This window comes from Nomascus leucogenys, chromosome 7b (genome assembly GCF_006542625.1).
Source record: "Nomascus leucogenys isolate Asia chromosome 7b, Asia_NLE_v1, whole genome shotgun sequence".
In the NCBI taxonomy this organism is placed as follows: domain Eukaryota; kingdom Metazoa; phylum Chordata; class Mammalia; order Primates; family Hylobatidae; genus Nomascus; species Nomascus leucogenys.
In genome coordinates, this window is record NC_044387.1 from 297,877 (window position 1) to 316,686 (window position 18,810).

Sequence of the window (18,810 nt, forward strand, 5' to 3'; positions counted from 1 at the left end):
CTGGGCGACAGAGTGAGACTGTCTCAAAAAAAAAAAAAAAAAAATTAAGGGAAGGACTGAAACATTGACCTGCCTCTCTATAGGAACAGTGCCACTGTGTAGCCGAAGAGCACGTGGGAGGCAACTTCTGCTTCCTGAAGCGCCCCCCTATGGCGGGCGGGCGAGGACAGAAAGCAACCTGGACTGTTCCATACCCAGGGGAGTGGAGGATCCAGATGAGCTTGAACACCCACAGCTGCCGTCTGACAGCACTGAGGACAGGCACCGCATGCCTCTTCCTCAAGAAACACCACTGCCTGAAAGCACTCGTGCCCACAACCAACCACACGGGATCTGGGGAAGCCTCTAAATCCGTGCACTGATTGGCAGAAGTTCAGAGGAAAACGCAAACAGATACAGAATCCCCACAAAGACGAATTTCCTGGGACAATCTGCTTTCTTCAGAGATGAATTTCGGAGAAGGTGGAGGGGAGGCCACTCTTTGGCACCAAGGGCTGCACGCCTGGGTGACAAAACCATGTAGAGAGGAGGGATGGTGGCTTCAGAGCCTGTGGAGGGGCTGCTCTGTGCGGGGAGCCACACGCAGGGCATGCGGAGGGTACTGGAGAGTCGGTTCAGGGGTGGTGGCCGCAGGTGTTTGCTTTATAGCATTTAAACTGTGCACTTGTTTTATTTTATTTTTTTTAGATGGAATTTCGCTCTTGATACCCAGGCTGGAGTGCAGTGGCACAATCTTGGCTCATGGCAACCTCCGTCTCCTGAGTTCAAGTGATTCTCCTGCCTCAGCCTCCTGAATAGCTGGGATTACAGGTGCCCACCACCACGCCTGGCTAATTTTTGCATTTTTAGTAGAGACGGGGTTTCGCCATGTTGGCCAGGCTGGTCTTGATCCCCTGACCTCAGGTGATCCACCCACCTCGGCCTCCTAAAGTGCTGGGATTATAGGCGTGAGCCGCCGTGCCTGGCCTGCATTTGTTTTTTGTTGTTTTCTATGAATGCATTATTTTAGCTATTGGGGTATTTTTTAAGGGGACAGAGCCCAGAGGACTTGGTGACTGTTTTGAGCATGTGGGGGTGAGCTGGGTGACTCATCCCCCAGGCTCTGACACACGAGCTGGGTGGATGAGCGGATGTTTACCACGGCCAGTGCGGTGGGACACACACATCTGAGAGCCTGGGACTTGGCCTCCACCATGCTGGCAGCATCCCTCGGCCTGGGCCACCCCCTGCTGCAGTAACACCCAGTGGAGCTTCAGAAGCGCAATGTCCTTGCAGGTCTTTATTGATGCCAGGCACAAGTTGCCATGAGGGGTGGTGACCCTAAGGGGGTGAGTGAGGTCCCACCGAGGTGAACCCTGATGGCGGCTGTTTGCCCAGGGCCAGACCTCTCCAGGCAGGCTGAGGGCCAGGCCTGGGTCCAGCAGCAGCTTGGGTGGCAGGAGGGTCACCAGCTCAGGATGCCAGGGCAGTACTTGTCAATGAGCCCCTGGTAGTAGGGCCGCAGCTTGTCTACGTCCGGCAGGTCCGGGCACTTGGTGTAGAGGTCGAACTTGCTGCAGCAGGGAGGGGCAGTGAGCCCCGTGAAGAACCCCAGGCCCCCCGCCGACCCCCTCTTTCACTCCCATAACACCCCTCGGCGGGTGGGGGGGCGTACTTGAACTCCTGCACCCAGGGCAGCATGGCCAGGTCCTGCTGGCTGCACAGCTGCTGGTAGTCCCTGCCCGTGTGCCAGGGGTAGAAGGAGTGGAACCGGATCATGTAGAAAGCCTGCGGGCAAGGCCACCCAGCAGCTCACCCAGGGCTGCGGGACTAGGCCTGGTGGACAGGCTGGGTTGCTCCTCCCCCCACCTACCTCAGGGGGCAGTGAGAACTTGTTAAACTTCATCACCTGGTACATGTACTCTGTGGGGAGAGGGTGTCACCGCCAGGCACCGCCTCTGCCCCACCGTCCCCCACCGTCCCCCACCGCCCCCCTGCCCGCCTCTGGCCTCACCATCATGGCCCCAGGACATGAGGACCCTGTCAAGCCCGCAGTGGGGCTGATACATGCCGAGTTCTGTGCTGCAGCGAGATACCAGGGTGAGGGGGGCTCAGGAGACGCCCAGGGGAGGGGGCCCAGCCCGGGACAGCAGGGAGCACCTGTATCGAGGATCCTGGAGGTCAGGGTGGTCCTGGAAGGTGGAGTCACAGAAAACCACGGAGGCCTGGGGACGGCATCCGACGGGGAAGGTGTCTCCAACGACTGCCCACTGCAGAGGGACAGGCAGCCATGGGGGGGCCGTGGGGGGGCTGTGGGGGGAGTGGTGTGGGGGGGCCGTGGGGGTTCACTGGCCGGCCCACCAGATAGTATCCCGTATCCCAGGCCAAGCACTGAGGCCACTCCCTCCGCCCCCACCTTGCCTCAACATGCAGATCTCTTCACCCTCCACTACTAGCTCTTACCTGGGGCTCCCCGAACAGGGCCAGGACCTTCCCCAGGTCATGCAGGAGCCCGACAAGGTGGAACCAGTCTGGGAGGGGGATGGATAGGGCAGGTTGGGGACTGCGGGGGTCAAGGCAGAGGATGAGAGGCTTGCGGGACTGAGAGCCAGGAGGGGCCCAGGGCCTGCTCCCCAACCCAGGCAGAAGTGCTGGAGGAGGCCTGGGCCCACCACTGTCCCCTCCCACCCTACAGGCTGCTGCATTCTGCCCCTTGGAGGCAGCACCTGCCCCCTTGCAGCACAGCCGGGGCTCACCCTTGTCTGGGTGGGCCTTCCGGATGCCCTCCGCTGTCTGGAAGGCATGGAAGGAGTTGGGGAAATCTACATCCGGGTCCGACTCGTCCACCAGCCCATCCAGCAGGTCCACGGCCTCCATGACTGTCATTTTCTTGTAGGAGAAGCCCCCAAACTGGGCATGCTGGTGGGGAAGGAGAAGGCAGCGTGGCCCAGGGTCAGCAGGCCCACCAGTCCTCTCCATCCCTTCGGTGCCTGGTGGGCTCATGGGGCTGAGGGCAAGGGTCCCTCCGCGTTTGCACGGGGCGGCAGGAAATGCCTACCTTGCTCCTGACGAAGTCCACTGTCTGGTGCGTGTGCATGAGCTTGTAGGTGGTGAAGACACGGTCCAGGAGGGGACCTGACTGCAGGCTGGAGGATCAGTGGAGGCTGGCGCCACCCCCACCCTGCACACGAGGCCCCATGCCTCGCCTCTCCCAGGCCGCCCCACAGGGTGTGATGGGGGTGGGGGTTCCCACAGGGCACCCCTTGGAACTGTGTGAAGGGCAGATGCTGCTCCCCAGGGTGTGGAAGAGGGGGAGGGGGGCAGGATGGCAAGGTACTCACTGTGTAGTTCCGGAAGCTGGCCTTGTCTTTGGCCACCTCTGGGTCCACATCAGGTCGGTAGACCAGGGAAGGGTCTGGGCCCTAGGGAGGTGGAGGATCGAACCTGTTTCACCATAATGGCAGCTCCACGAGGAAGCACAGACATTCCCAGGGTGGCTGCAGACTCCAAGCCTGCCTCCTGCCTCCGCTCGAGGGCTGGTGGGGGACACGAGAGGACACAGCCTCTCCCGCACCATCATCCCAGCCCCTGCCCTGGCCTCAGCAAGTCCCAGGAGCTCTCACTCCCAGGTCCTTATCTGCAAAGCGAAAGTCAGCAGACGTCTGCTTCCAGGGTGCAGGGGACACCACCCCTGAGCAGCACCCATGGCTACCCTTGAGGGGTGGAAGCAGCCATGGGAGGAGACTGAGTCCACAGGGAGCCTGGGGGTCGGCAGCCGCTGGCTCTTGCCCAGCTGGACGGAGGAGCAGGGCTGGCCAGTGCCAGCTAGAAGAGGGCAGGAGTAGCTGGCCACCAGGAGAGCAGTCAGCAGGGCCTCTCTGCATGGGGTCTGGGTACTCACCACCGTCACCTTCATCCTGAGAGGGAGCGGTGCTCAAGTGGCAAAGCGCAGGCAGGCAAGTGTGTCCTCAGCCGGGCTCCTATATACACCCCAGGTTACATAAGCAACCGCGGTAATGAGTGACCATCCACCCTCCTCCTGACCTCAGGGAGTTAATGTGTCAGCACAGGAGCACTTCCACATCCTCTTGCCCTGACTCAGCCTCCCTCCTGTCCCGAGCCGCTGACCTGCTTAGGGTTGTCTGTGGGCCCAGCCTCCCGCTTGGCCCTGGCTTCAGACGCCTCTGTGGGGTCCCATAAGTAGGGGCAGACCCAAGACCACCCCACCCTCAAGCACACGCCCCCTCTGCACCACCCCTTCCCCGGCTGCCCCACTGGATCTCAGGAGGTGAAAACTTGTCCCCAGGCCCCCCAGGATTCTGGGTGGGGCAGGGGCTTGTTAAGAAAAGATGATTCTGAGGACTTGTTAAAATGGTGAGAAAAGCTTTATTCAAGAGAGTGGTGAGAGGAGCTCACCTCCGAATTCAACAACGACAGCTGGAGATTGATGGCGTTGGAGGGGTCAGTGGATGGGAAGTTGCTAGGGGAGCCTTCGAGGGTAGGGGGGTTCTCACTGGAGTGGCTCAATGAGGATCTTGCAGGAGGCCGGCAGGGTGATGAGATCAAGGGTGGGAGATGAGGAATGAGATCAGATACCGAGGGTGGGTAATTCTCCATAAACTGATTTAGCAGGATTCTTGCTAACACCGGGGTCGGCGGGCCCAGCGAGGATGGGGATGGGGTCAGGCCTCGTCGAGGAAAGGACTCAAGAGCACCTGCCTAGAGTTCAGCCAGAGTGTCAGGCTCTGGGAGAGGGGCCTCACAGGGAGTCGGGAGCAGGCACGGAACCGCCAACACCCGGGGCACCAATGCAGCTTCCCATGCATGCGCCCTGCAGGCGCAGAGGACACCCTGAGAACAAAGTGCCTGCGGCAGAGCTGGCGTCTTGGAGCGTGGCCAGGGAAGTCTGCGAACAGCAGTCAGCTGGGGCAGGAGAGAGGGCAGTGGGGTGCTGGGGCCATACCTAGGGCTGTGAAGATCAGAGTTCTGGGCTTCAGGGGTCAGGCAAGAGGGCCATGGGGAGCTGACCTGACTCAACAAGATCCTGGCGCAGCTGGGCTGAGAAGGAACTGTGAGGAGACCCCAGCGCCCCCCATTTAAATGGCACCTGCCCCACACTCTCCTTGTCTGACTTCCCGTGGCACTCAGCACTTCCTGCCACTCCACCACCCACTTATTCTACCTTCTACGTTTGTCTCCTTCTATCTCCCCCTTGAATGTCAGCCCCCGGGGGTCAAGGCTGTATCCTCACGTGTCCCAACAAGCGTAGGTCACGTGCTCAGCATGCACTGGCCAGAGGGATGGAGGCTACGGCCATCGCCCCCAAAGCAGGCGGTGCCTGGGTCAGGAGAAGGTGTCTGGATAGGTTCAGGAGGTGGGACCCGGCGGGATTCAGAGGAAGGTGCGAAGGAAGAGAGGAGGTTTTTTGTTTTTTTTTGGAAACGGAGTCTTGCTCTGTCATCCAGGCTTGAGTGCAGCGGTGCGATCTCAGCTCACCGCAACCTCCACCTCCCAGGCTCAGACTCTCAAGTAGATGGAATTACTGGCATGTGCCACCACGCCCAGCTAATTTTTGTATTATTACTATTTTTTTCTTGAGACAGAATTTTGCTCTTGTTGCCCAGGCCAGAGTGCAATATCACAATCTCAGCTCACTGCAACCTCCGCCTCCCAGGTTCAAGTGATTCTCCTGCCTCGGCCTCCTGAGTAGCTGGGATTACAGGCGCCCCTGCCATCACGCCCGGATAATTTTCTATTTTTAGTAGAGACGGGGTTTCACCATGTTGGCCAGGCTGGTCTTAAACTCCTAACCTCAGGTGATGTGCCTACCTTGGCCCCCCAAAGTGCTGGGATTACAGGTGTGAGCCACGGGGCCTGGCCTAGCGGAGGTTTTGGCCAGAGCAGCTGGAACTGGTTGCTGGGGAAGGTGGGGGTGGCTGCAGGTGCTGCTGGGCCTCCACATGAGGGTGTCAGGTGGGTCTGATTTCACACCCGAGGCGATGCGGAGGGTCACGGCAGGCGGCCTCCTGACTACAGGGCATGAGGAGGGTGAAGGCTTTCCTGGAGGAGGGAACACTTGGCCCTGACCACAGGCAGGCCCCAGACGGGGTGCCAAGCTGGACTTTGCCCAGGCAGGAGAGGAGACATCTGGGAGGGTTTTGGCTGGGCTGAGTAGCGGACGCTGAGCTCCTGGCCCCCCAGCCTTGCCCCGAGGCCCCCTCCTTCACTCCCCATGCCCCTCCCTCTGTCCTCGTGTCCTGTGCTCTGCTGACACCCTTCAGTGGCCACAGGGCACATGACTCTGAGGCCGAGGACCCATCCACCCTGCAACCTCTCAGCAGCCATGCCTCCTGTGCACCTGGGGCCTTGGCACTCCCAGCTCCTTCCCCTAGGGAAGGCCTGCTGTCCTCAAACCTCACCTGACCCAGTGCTTCTCCTAGGGAGCTGGCCTTGACTGCCTTGCTGTGCGGCCCACCACCCTGACCACCTTTGCTGCAATCCTAGTACATCTCTCAGTGCACGGAGGCTTCCACAGGGCAGGACCAGCCTGGACTGTTCCCACAAGGCCTCATGGAGCACAGGTCAGTTACCTGGACTCGGCAATCCCTGAGCTCAGGGAGCAAGCACAGGGGCGGCGCCTGGGTGGGCACTTCCAGGACCCTCCACCTTGGAGGTAGGAGCTGAGGGGCAAGCTCTGTGGGGGAATGTCCTGAGCTGTGCTGCGGCCTCTAGAGTTGGGGTGATCATGGGATGGCCGAGAGGGTGACCCTAGCAAACATTTGCAAATTAAATGCTGTGTTCGCTAAGTAGTAGAAGGAGCCCTTTCTGAACCCCATGTTCTGCTGGACGACTGGGAGGCTCGAGTGGCACGCACATGTGAGTCCCCTGTCCTCCCCGGGAAGGACACACACCAAGTCCGTGCACGCCGGTGGTGGTCCTTGTTCTTGTTATCATTTGGACCTGGGCTGCCCTCCCTGGCTCTTGGTAAGTCACTCGCTGCCCCCACAGCTGGTCCCACTGGGTCCCCACACTGGGTGGTGGTGGAGCGCCTGTGCTGCCTGTGGATCCCCACCCTTGTCTGGCTGCCAACAAGGGTCTCACCCCCTTCAGGTGGGGTGGGTCTATTCCGGCTGGGGGATCTTGCCCCACCCAGCCCTGCCCTGCCCTGCCCTGGGGTAGAAAGGGGTGTCCCTGTCCCAGAATGGTTTGGGGTGGCTCCTGAACTGCTAAGTTCCCCTCCCTGGCCTCCCACAGGGGATCCAGGTGGAGTCTCCATGGCCACCTCGGTCTGGGCTCCAGGGTTGGCAGCTGGAGCCACAGAGGTCCCTTCATGACCTCTGGAGGGCCACCATCCTTCCCCGGCCCAACCCCAGGGGGCTACAGCATCCCACGCTCCCCCTCCTGTCCCACAGGCATGGGGAGGGAGAGGCTGGGACCCCGGGCCAGGCAGGCACGTGGAAGGGCTGGTTGTGCCTGAGAGCAGGAACAGCCCAGGCACAGTCCAGTTCAGTCTGACTGGACCAACAGCGGAGGGGCCGCTTCTGGCCAATTCAGCCTCTCTCCCCTGCTCGTCCAGACATGGCCCTGTGTGTTCAGGGCCCAGCTTCTGCTCCACGTCTCTGGGCAGACACCTCCTCTCTGAAGCGCTTTTTAGCATCTGGTGCTGCCACCAGCTGTGTTTGGCAGCTGTCCCCCAAGGGTTCACAATTTCAGGGTGTTTAGGCTCCTTGACGTACCAGCACTGCATGTAGACCAGCCTCGGTCTACAGGTGTGCGAGGGTTTACGTGTGCAAAGCCGTGCAGGTATTGTTGTTGCAGGATCTGCTGTCTGCAGCTCCGAGGGACTGGGCTTCAGATAGGGCTCAGCTGCAGCTCTGGACGGGGGCACAGCACCCTGGCTGGGATGGGCAGGGGTGTGGCCCAGCCCCACCTCAGCCATAGCTGTGGGGGCTGCTGGGGTCCACAGGAGCTGAGTCCTGCCGGCCTGCCGGTCCCATGAGTTGCCACAGGCGGTGGCTGAGATTCTGTACCTGGCAGGTGCCCAGCAGACAGCCCACTCGCAGGAGCTGGGCTTGGGTCCTGCGGGGGCCGGAGTGTCTTCGGGGGCCCGAGTGTTGGCGGCCACCATCTCGGAGAGGCTGACCCATAGCAGGGGCCAGGCCAGCACCCCTCTGTGGCTGGAGGGCCTGGTGAAGTTTCCAGACCACAGGTCGGGGTGCGGTGTGCCTGGGCTGCAGGCTGCTGGAAGGGGTCCGGGCTGGGGGCTCCCTGCAGAGGCAGATGGAGAATGTCAACGCGATTGCTCAGCCTTTCAGAGAACTCACACCTGCCCACTTTTGCCTCTACACAAGCCTGGGTCACTGCCAGGGGAAGCCCACGGCCCCCACGCACACACAGCCTGGAGCACGGCCAGGGGAAGCCCGCGTCTCCTCTGGACTTGGGGCCTGGGACCATCTCAGTGGCCCCGGTCACGAGTCCCAGGAACCGGCACCTCCTTGGCCAAAGGGCACCCCGGCGGCCCAGCCTCTGCGGGTCACCACTCTCAGGGCTCAGGGTGACTCGGCTTCTGCCCTCCCTTTAGGGTGGTCACAGGCGGGCCCCGGGATACTGCCAGCCTCTCCTCCCCCAGCAGACACCCCCAGAAGAGGGACTGCTGTTCCCATGTGTGTGGGGAGGAGCAACTGCCCTGTGTAGGGAGGCAGAGAAAGAGGGGCCTCTGGCCCTGATGAGGCGCTCCTGAGCCTGGGGCACGGGCCTTGGTTTGGGAGGGGAGTCCTAGCAGCAGGTGGGGGTGTGGAGGGAGGGCGGCCCCCGCGGCCTCTGGCACTCTGCTTCCCTGCGGGGGCCAGAGGGGTTGGCTGGCCCAAGACCTGGACTCACCTGGGTTTGACGGGACGCGAGTCCCCGCCCAGGCTGCGGGACAGCGCGCCAGGGAGCTGCAGGCAGAGGAGGCTGATGCAACCCAGGGCGGCCGTCGGGATCCGGGCCATGGCTGGCGGGGCTGCAGGGGAGGGGGCGGTGAGCCGGGCAAGTCGGGGGCAGCCTGAGCCGCGAGCCACCCCCTCCGTCGGCACCTCGGGGAGCCCTCCGCGGTCTGGGCGCCGGGCGTGGGTGTGACAAGCTGGCCACGGGCGTCCGTCGGGGCGCAGGCCTCGGGCGCGAAGCGGGCAGCGGGTCTGGGGTCGGCCGCGGGTCCGGGGCGCAAGGCGGAGCGGGCTGGGCGGGTTGGGGGTCCTGCCTGGAGCGGAGTCGCGGCCGGGGATGGCACCTCCAGAGCTGAATACGTAGCCTTTCCAGCAAGGGGCGGAGCCGGATGCACGGACGGGGCGGGGCGCCCCTCCCCCGGGCCCAGCCACCCTCGGGGCGGGGAGGGGGCTGCAGCGAAGGGGCGGTGGAGGGGCCCGTCCCCGCTGGGAGCGTTCCGCCACCGGCCCGGGACCGCGGGACCGCGGGACCGACAGCCTCACTCCAAGCGCCTTCTGGTGGGGACGCAGCCCCGAGCCTGCGGGGGCCGGACTTCCTCAGGCTGAAGCGGGGTTCTGCGGGGCGAGCCGTCGTCCGAGCTGACCCCACGGCTGGGGCGGACTCGGACCCGACGGGGCCCACCCTGTCAACCACCTCCCGAGTCCGGGCGGTCCCACCCTCCAGGGTCTGACCCGGTGGACCCCGGCCCCCCGGCCTGACCAGCAAATCCGCGGGATTCCGCAGCGGGCTGGCCATTCCGCTCTTCTCTGACACGGTGCCCCCAACCCCGGGGCTGCGCTCCTAAAAGGCTGTACCTACCCCCGGCCGCTCCAACCCCAGAACAAAGTATTGCACGATTTTTGTAACAAATTTAAACAAGTGTCCGGGCGTGGTGGCTCACTCCGGTAATCCCAGCAGTTTGGGAAGCCGAGGCCGGCGGATCATCTGAGGTCGGGAGTTCGAGACTAGCCTGGCCAACATGGAGAAACCCCATCTCTACTAAAAATAAAATTAGCTGGTCAGGGGCCGGGCGCGGTGGCTCACGCTTGTAATCCCAGCACTTTGGGAGGCCGAGGCGAGCGGATCACGAGGTCAGGAGATCGAGACCATCCTGGCTAACACGGTGAAACGCCATCTCTACTAAAAACACAAAAAATTTAGCCGGGCGTGGTGGCGGGCGCCTGTAGTCCCAGCTACTTGGGAGGCTGAGCCAGGATAATGGCATGAACCCGGGAGGCGGAACTTGCAGTGAGCCGAGATCCCGCCACTACATTCCAGCCTGGGCGACAGAACAAGACTCCGACCCCCCACCCCCAAAAAAAAAAATTAGCTGGGGATGGTGGCGGATTCCTGTAATCTCAGCTACTCGGGAGGCTGAGGCAGGAAAGGCTGAGGCTTGAACCCAGGCGGCGGAGGTTGCAGTGAGCCGACATCGCGCCATTGCACTCCAGCTTGGGCAACAGAGCGAGACTCCGTCGCAAAAAAAAAAAAAAAAAAAAAAAAAAGAAAAGTTTAAAACAAGTGAAACGTGAGACTCCCCTCACCATCGCCACCCACTTGGGACCCCTCCCCTGGTCTGGGTGGGAGCCCTCTCCTGACCTGCCCCAGGCACACACATCCATGTGTGCAGATCTGCAATAGGACTGACACCCCGTTCTTTCCTGAGAGCTTGTTTGGAGGTCCTGGCAGAGGGGCACAGCTACTTGAAGCCCTGTCCTCCATCCTCTTCGACAGAGCACACAGCTTCAGAGGGACGCACAGGGAACGATGGGGAAGGAAGGGGACACCTGCCTCTGAGCCAGCCACATCAGCCGAATCAACCCTGGTGACCAGTGGGGTGACAGGCGTCACAGCCCAACCGTCCTCACATCAGAGACCCCGTTCTTTCCTATGATTGGATCTACTCCAACATATAGGTGTTGTATGATTCACCTTATCTGCTATTAATGTGAAATTAGGTGATTGCCAGTCTTTTCATGAGTTGCTGCCTTGAGCTCACAGATGTGTCTGTAGGACACCTTCCTGGAAGTAGAAATTCTGGTTGAAGGTGAGCGCGTGTTTATGTTGATAGATGGTTCACTGTTCTCCACAGAGCTTTTGCCTACCCACCATCCACGAGTCCTGGACTTGGTGTCACGGGTCCTAAGCTGCTGAGACTGGCCTCTCTGTTGGGTTAGCTGAGGATCTCTGCGTCTGTTTGTGCTTCCCCGTCTGTCTCCTCAACCCCTGCGATCACCCCGTAACCCTCCTGCTGACACACCATGGGAGCACAGTCAACATTTGCTGGATGAATAAGTTGAGGAGTGCCGAGCACGCACCCCACAGGCTGTTCTGGGAGGGCAGGGATGCCCTGCAGGTATTATTTACTTATTTTGACCAGTTGCGGGGCAGGGAGTGTCACATTTATAAGGGTTTTTTTTTTTTTTTGAGATGGAGTCCCACTCTGTCACCCAGGCTGGAGTGCAGTGGCGCCATCTCAGCTCACTGCAAACTCCGCCTCCCAGGTTCAAGCGATTCTCCTGCCTCAGCCTCCCAAGTAACTGGACTTACAAGTGCCCGCCACCACGTCCAGATAATTTTTGTATTTGAGACGGGGGTTCACCATGTTGGCCAGGCTAGTCTTGATTTCCTGACCTTAGGTGACCCACCCACCTTGGCCTCCCAAAGTGCTGTGATTACTGGTGTCAGCCACTGCACCCAGTTTTTTTTTTTTTTTTTTTTGAGATGGAATCTCACTCTGTTGCCCAGGCTGGAGTGCAGTGGCACAATCTTGGCTCACTGCGACCTCTGCCTCCCAGGTTCAAGTAATTCTCCTGCCTCAGCCTCCCAAGTAGCTGGAATTACAGGCGCCTGCCACCACACCTGGCTAATTTTTGTATTTTTAGTAGAGACGGGGTTTCACCATGCTGGCCAGGCTGGTCTTGAGGTCTTGACCTCAAGCAATCCACCCACCTCTGCCTCCCAAACTGCTGGGATTACGGGTGTGAGCCACCAAGCCCGGCCAACTGTCACATTTATGTTGAAAGGTGGAGTGGCAGCCAAGAAGGCAGGTGTTGGGGAGGCAGGCAGAAAGGGCTTGAGGGGACAGAGTGGATGGGTGGGAGAAATTTAGCAGGGCAAGGTGGTAAATGAGGGGCTCACAGTTCCCGGCGAAGCCCTTCTGTTTGCTGATGTGGCAGCTGCTGAGGGGGTGGGAAGAGATCGGGGCCTGGACATGCTGAGGCTGAGCTGCCTGGGGGTTGTCCAGGGAGAGGGGTCTGGTCGCTCCCCAGCCTGGCAGGCATGGGACTGAAGAGAAGGCAGGTCAAGAACAGTTTTGGGGTTTCAGGGATGGCACGGCCATGGAGGATATGGTAAGCCTCGTCCACAGAGAATGCAGAGAGGCTGGCCAAGGACAGAGCCCAGCACCAGCTCTGGAGGGGCAGGTAGGGAAGGGCCTGAGCAGAGGATCCCGCAGGTTCCCAAGTCTGCTGCTGCAGCTTCTTCTGCTGCCTCCCCACTCAGCCTTCCACACTGCCACCAGTTCTGTCCTTTCAAAATACAAGTGCAATCAAATCATTCGCCCCACCAATAAAGAAAAACCACTGAAAATTCCCTGCCCTCACGAGGCTTTTTTTTTTTTTTTTTTTTTTTTTTTTTTTTTTGAGACGGAGTCTTGCTCTGTCGCCCAGGCTGGAGTGCAGTGGTGTGATCTTGACTCACTGCAAGCTCCGCCTCCTGGGTTCACACCATTCTCCTGCCTCAGCCTCCCGAGTAGCTGGGACTACAGGCGCCCGCCACCATGCCGGGCTAATTTTTCTGTATTTTTAGTAGAGATGGGGTTTCACTGTGTTAGCCAGGATGGTCTTGATCTCCTGACCTCGGGATCTGTCTGCCTCGGCTTCCCAGAGTGCTGGGATTACAGGTGTGAGCCACCGCGCCTGGCTCTCGCAAGGCTTTTAATCTGGGACAGGTGGAGGACAGCCCCACTGAGGGGCTGCGTTTCAGACCCTGGGATGACAGGCCGGTTGTTTTCCCTGTGAGCCACAGTCCTGCCTCCCCCCAGCCTTGGGGGAGGGTGTATCCTCTGCCCTCAGGCATCAGCCTGGCTGCTTCTGCACCTGTCCCACCCACCAGAGAGGAGGCCCCCTCTGGGATTCCCAGGGTCCCTGGTGCTTGTTGCATGTGAGTCCATTCTTAGTTGGAGGAGCTGTTTCTGGGGAGCGACGGGGCTGCCCCAGCACCGCTTATGATGGACACAGGTGAAGAGGAGACATGAGTTTCCAAATGTGCGAGGGCTGGGCCATAGGAGGGGGCGGTGGCATTGGAGAATGCTTGTGAGAAGCAAAAAAGCTAGGGTGGCAACTGGCTGGACAAAGAGCATCTTGGGTTTTTTTTTTTTTTTTTTTTTTTGAGACGGAGTTGTGCTCTGTCGCCCAGGCTGGAGTGCAGTGGCACGATCTCGGCTCACTGCAACCTCCCCCTCCCGGGTTCAAGCAGCTCTCCTGCCTCAGCCTCCCGAGTAGCTGGGATTACAGGCACGCGCCACCATGCCTGGCTAATTTTTGTATTTTTACTAGAGACGGGGTTTCACCATGTTATCCAGGTTGGTCTCAAACTCCTGATGCCAAGTGATCCACCCGCCTTGGCCTCCCAAAGTGCTGGGATTTACAGGCGTGAGCCACTGCGCCCGGCCTTTGGGGGGTTTTGTTTGAGTGTTTTATGATGGCAGAGGTAAGTTTGACTCTGATAGCAAGGAATCCATAGACAGGGAAGGATGGAGTTTGGCGGCGGGCACTGACAGTGAATGATGGCCTGAGATGAGGAGTGGGCAGGGGGGCAGAGCCTTGTGGTAATGGAGGGAGGGGTGGTGTGAGGGGGGTAAGACGGGGGCTTGGTGCTCCCACCTGATAGCTTCTATTTGCTCTGTGAGGAGCAGCCAATCATCTCAGAGACACTGGAAGTGGGGTGAGAGGTTCGAGGAGAGTGCAGACTGCAAGACAGCTGACCAGAAATGAGCAGGCTGGGCCGTAAGGAGGGGTGTCCACCATCTGAGACACTGAGCCGCTGTGGATGTTTGTTCCCAAGGGCCTGGTGGAAGCATGACAGTGGAGAGAGTGCCACACAGGGTCCTCAGAGTCTCAGAGAGAGTGGAGAGTGCAGTTCAGGGTCCCTAGAGTCTCTCCGAAGAGAGCCAGCCTTGGACTCAAGCACTAGCCCAGACTTGCCCCGGGACACTGCCAGCCTGCACACAAGCTCGGTGGTGTGGTAATGAGGTGCTGAGGACCTTTTTGGGTGCAAGTGACAGAAACCAACTTAAGCCAGCTGGGGCAAAAAGGAGGCTTTCTGTCAGGGCACAGTTTCTCACACCTGTAATCCCAACACTTTTTGAGGCAGATGCAGGAGGATCATTTGAGGACAGGAGTTCAAGACAAGCCTAGGCAACATATCAAGACCCTGTCTCTACAAAATAAATTTTAAAAAGATGATTTCTCAACCTGTGCAAACCAACAGTGGGAGAGAACAGGTGCAGTGTGGCCTGTGCCTGAGGGCAGGGAGGGGACCCTGGTAGGGTCTCTCAGTTTGATTCCATTCATTCTCTTGGGCTGGCTCCTGTCCATGGATGAAGCCTGGATGCCAGTCATTTGGCCAATTCTTTTTTTTTTTTTTTTTTTTGAGACGGAGTCTCGCTCTGTTGCCCAGGCTGGAGTGCAGTGGCACGATTTCGGCTCACTGCAAACTCCGCCTCCCGGGTTCACATCATTCTCCTGCCTCAGCCTCCCGAGTAGCTGGGAATACAGGTGCCCACCACCACGTCCGGCTAATTTTTTTTTTGTATTTTTAGTAGAGACAGGGTTTCACCATGTTAGCCAGGATGGTCTCGATCTCCTGACCTTGTGATCTGCCCGCCTCGGCCTCCCAAAGTGCTAGGATTACAGGCGTGAGCCACCATGCCCGGCCAAGTTCTTGCAGCAGCCAAACTCATTTAAAAACAGACCTTCAGGGCCAGGCACGGTGGCTCACACCTGTAATGCCAGCACTTTGGGAGGCTGAGATAGGTGGATCATGAGGTCAGGAGATCGAGACCATCCTGGCTAACACGGTGAAACCCCGTTGCTACTAAAAACACAAAAAATTAGCCGGGCGTGGTGGCAGGTGCCTGTAGTCCCAGCTACTCGGGAGGCTGAGGCAGGAGAATGGTGTGAACCTGGGAGGCAGAGGTTGCAGTGAGCCGAGATCACGCCACTGCACTCCAGCCTGGGCAACAGAACAAGACTCTGTCTCAAAACAAACAAACAAAAACAAACAAAACACAAAAAACAGACCTTCGGGCTGGGGGCGGTGGCTGATGCCTGTAATCCCAGCACTTTGGGACACCGTGGTGGGTGGTTTGCCTGAGGTCAGGAGTTCGAGACCAGCCTGGCCAACATGGTGAAACCCCGTCTCTACTAAAATACAAAATTAGCCAGGCGTGGTGGTGCACACCTGTAATCCCAGCTACGCGGGAAGCTGAGTGGGAGAATCGCTTGAACCCAGGAGACGGACGTTCCAGTGAGCCGAGATCGTGGCACTGCACTTCAGCCTGGGTGACGGATTGAGACTCTGCCTCAAAAACAAAACAAAACATAACAAAAAACAGACCTTGGCCTGCTGTGCTCAGAGGGGTTTCCCTGCTGCACCAGGCTGGCTCCTGCACCTTCTCTCCCAGCATGTTCTGCTCTGGGCTTATGCTCATCTCTGAGCCACTTCAGGGGCGGCCCTGGCCAGCCTTCCCCTTGAGAGGGGTGGGCACTGTCAGGGATCCTGGGGGATGCAGCTTTCCCAGAGCCCCCTGCCTCATGTGCCTCACACGCTTAGAACATTGGTCTTTACAGGGGGACTTGAGCGTGCCGTTTTTAAGCTAATGTGTTAAATGTCTCACTTGGTCTAGATCGGGGCTCTTCAGCCTGGGACCCCAAGGGCAGGGCCTGAATTCTCTCTTCGTTCCCCATCGCCAGGCTGGCAGCCCCTGAGGTGATGGCCCTGCGCCTCCTCTGACTTCTAGTTTGGGGGGCCCGGTGGGCAGCGCCCAGGCTTCTCCCGCCTTTCTCCAGCTGGACAGCGAGGGGCGGGGGACGAGGAGTCGGGCGACCCGATCCCCAGACTGGGACGGCCCAGGGGTGGGGTTCGGGCCCCTATGCGGGGAGTCCCAACGGCGAGAGCAGCTGTGGTCCTGGCCCGTGCCTCCCGCCGACACCACAGCCGACCCGGGTCAGGGCGTCAGACCCGTCGGAGCCGCAGTCCAGGTGCCCGGCCCGAGGGGCGGTGCCCGGGCCCCAGAGTGAGCAGCGATGGGCGGGGCGCCGCTCTCGGGAGCCGCCCTCCCACCCGCTGGACCAATGGAGATGCGCGGTTGCTGGCCCCGCCCTCTCAGGGCGGGACGACAGTGCGCAGGCGCACGGCGCGCCCGGGCGGGCCGGCTGGCTGGGAAGATGGCGGCGGGAGCCCGGGCCGCCGCCGCCGCCGCCGCCGCGGAGCGAACCAGGGGTGTCCGGGGTGCGCGGTCCAGGGCCGGGGCCGGGCCATGAGCGCGCCGCCCTCGAGTCCCCGAGCCGCGGAGCCCGCCCGCGCCCCTCGGGCCGCCCCGCGTCCCTCGCCATGGCGCGGCTGGCGGACTACTTCGTGCTGGTGGCGTTCGGGCCGCACCCGCGCGGTGAGTGCCGAGGCCAAGCGCTGAGGGCTGGGAGCCGAGGGTCGAGTGTTGAGGGCCGGGGGCTGGGTCTGAGGGTCGAGGGCCGGGGGCCGGGGGCCGGGGGCTGGGGGCCGAGGGCTGGGGGCTGGGGGCCGGGTCGGGAGGCCGAGGACTGAGGGCCGGGCGCTGAGGGCTGAGGACCGGGGGGCCGGGCGCCGAGGGCCCGGGTCAGGGGGCCGAGGACTGAGGGCCGGGGCCGGGGGCCAGGCTGGGGCTGAAGGCCGGGGCCGACCGGACAGCCCGCGGGGAGAATGGGCGTCCGCTGGGGGCGGCGTGGCCGCGCGGGCCTGGTGGCGGCAGGGAGAGAAGCCTGGGCCCGGCCTGCCCGGCCTCCTTGGGATGGGACGGGCTCTCCCCTTGGCCGGCTGCCGGCGGCTGTGGCTCCAGGGGCGCGGACCCGCGGCTCGCCAGCCCGCCTCTGACCTTGGTGCTGCGTCTGAAGCCCCCGGCGGTCTTGGCGGGGTGCAAACGGGGTGGAGTTCGGGGTTGATGCATGGAGAAGCGGTGTTTGACTTGAAACTGGGAGGATTTGAGGAGGAAGCGTCGAGAGTAGAGAGAAGAGCATTCCTGGCGACTCGCCTGACGGTCCAGGCCCTGCACGCCAAGCCCTGGGTGGGGGATCAGCGTGGCGATCTGTGTCCATGCCCAGGAGGTGTGTGTCTGGGGTCAGCGCCCGTGTCTGAGAGCCCTTCAGCCCAGGAGGTAGGAGAAAACGGAGCCTGACGATGACATCAGCAACAGCCTGGAGACAGCGGCGTTGGTGCGCGTGCTTGGTGTGCCAGGCCCCGCACAGCCCTTTGTGTGCGTTATCTCACCTCTTCCTCCCAGCAGCCCACCGGGGTTGCCCTGCTGTTGCCCCCATCTGTAGAGAAGTCAGGCGCGGATAAGTTGACTGCCTGGCCTGAGCCGGCTCAGAGAGGCTGGGACTGGCACCCAGGTTGTCAGATCCCAGCTGCAGACGGGCAGTGTGGTCAGGCAGGGGCTGGATCTTGAGCCTGGAGGTGGGATTGAGCTTGTCTTCCCAGTTACCGTGTTTTTTGTCAGTCCAGCTGTCACTGTCCCCACCAAGGACCTGGGCTTCTCTCTTCTTTGTGTTTCTTCTGCTGGACCGCCCCCCCCCCCAACACTTCCTGAAGCCTCTTTAGCATCTTCGTTGTCTCCAGCCTCTCCTGAGTGCTCTCTTACTCAGCACACACTCCTCTCTGCTAACGTCTATCCAAGTGTGTGTCTTATGGTACTGTCAGTCATGAGCATCTGTCTTTTTCTTTAGAGAGGGAGTTCTCGCTTGCTAGGACCACACAGTTCTCATCCCCACTGTGTGCAGGCTGGCTGTCAGTGTTGTCTTGACCCACAGAGGGAGCTGTCTGCACCGAGGCACCTGTGAGGGGCATGGAGGAGGCCGTACCACCTGGGGCAGAGGGTGCCTGAGGATCCAGGGAAGCAAGACTGGCTGAGGGCTGCCTTGGCGTGAGGGGCCTTGGGCTGGGGGCCAGGGCGGGGGCTACAGGAACAGCTGATAATGACCCTGAGGATCCTGAGGGCAGTGTGGAGAGGGTTTGGTTTGGTAGAGACTACAGGCAAAGGCCAGGTGGGAGGCGTGGTGGCCGTGGGGTGAGGAGTTGAAGGTAGGCAGAGAGAAGAGGCAGAGTGGGCTCCACAGCAAGCTGTCTGTGACGTGTGTGCTCACTGCTGGAGCCACACGTAGTGCAGGCACCTGTTTGTGTGTGTCCTTTGCGCAGGACAGGGTAGAAGGCTGGAGCTCGAGGTACCCCCCTTCCCCTAAGTGGCAGGAAGGAGTGATAAATGGTCCACTGCAGTAGGGTTGGAGGACCGTGGAGCCCTGTACCCACTACCTTCTGGGGTTGAGCTGGTCAGCTGCTTGCTGGCCTTGCAGCCCCAGGCACCTCTTAGAAGGACTTGTTCATTCTTGAGGGGAACAAGGCTACAGACTGGGACCCTGGTCATGGGCTGAGGGCAGAGCCAGGTGCCAGGGCAGGTGGGAGGGGGGAAGAAGCAGAGGAGCGTGGCGTGGGGGTCAGTTGTCTCTGCTTTGCCCCTTGATAGCCTTGTGACTTTGAGCCAGTTGTTTGGCTCTCTGTGCCTCAGTTTCCTCATCTGGGGATGGAGTGAGTCATGTTAACCTCCCAGGCTGCCGT

At 60.7% G+C, this 18,810-nt stretch overlaps 3 protein-coding genes across 9 annotated transcripts in view; 1 reads left to right on the plus strand and 2 right to left on the minus strand.

The window, feature by feature from the left end:
* Positions 1–664: 664 nt before the first annotated feature.
* MIOX (myo-inositol oxygenase) lies at positions 665–4,009 on the minus strand. Of its 3 annotated transcripts, none has more exons than XM_012507718.2 (10): positions 3,881–3,969; positions 3,321–3,401; positions 3,038–3,118; positions 2,736–2,898; positions 2,443–2,510; positions 2,140–2,249; positions 1,994–2,061; positions 1,853–1,902; positions 1,669–1,767; positions 665–1,553 (listed from the first exon to the last, which is right to left on the minus strand). In XM_012507718.2, the coding sequence occupies exons 1-10, from the start codon at positions 3,893–3,895 to the stop codon at positions 1,476–1,478; spliced, it is 813 nt and encodes a 270-aa protein (XP_012363172.2). In that variant the 5' UTR covers positions 3,896–3,969; the 3' UTR covers positions 665–1,475. The 3 variants fall into 3 exon arrangements, with proteins under 3 accessions (XP_012363172.2, XP_003281515.2, XP_012363173.1); XM_003281467.3 differs by having other exon boundaries at positions 1,252–1,553; positions 1,655–1,767; XM_012507719.2 differs by lacking the exons at positions 1,669–1,767; positions 1,853–1,902 and having other exon boundaries at positions 1,252–1,553; positions 2,443–2,542; positions 3,881–4,009.
* A 3,864-nt stretch (positions 4,010–7,873) lies between these two features.
* ADM2 (adrenomedullin 2) lies at positions 7,874–9,085 on the minus strand. Its single transcript, XM_030815148.1, has 3 exons — positions 9,054–9,085; positions 8,860–8,980; positions 7,874–8,247 (listed from the first exon to the last, which is right to left on the minus strand). The coding sequence occupies exons 2-3, from the start codon at positions 8,967–8,969 to the stop codon at positions 7,911–7,913; spliced, it is 447 nt and encodes a 148-aa protein (XP_030671008.1). The 5' UTR covers positions 8,970–8,980; positions 9,054–9,085; the 3' UTR covers positions 7,874–7,910.
* A 7,266-nt stretch (positions 9,086–16,351) lies between these two features.
* SBF1 (SET binding factor 1) overlaps positions 16,352–18,810 on the plus strand; it is a 28,549-nt gene continuing 26,090 nt past the window's right edge. For 2 of the 5 annotated variants that reach the window (XM_030815270.1, XM_030815268.1), the window contains exon 1: positions 16,378–16,615. In XM_030815270.1, the coding sequence (XP_030671130.1) occupies positions 16,561–16,615 (55 nt within the window). In that variant the 5' untranslated portion in view covers positions 16,378–16,560. Of the gene's footprint in view, positions 16,616–18,810 lie in introns of all 5 variants that reach the window. The other 3 variants (XM_030815267.1, XM_030815269.1, XM_030815271.1) reach the window with 3 other exon arrangements.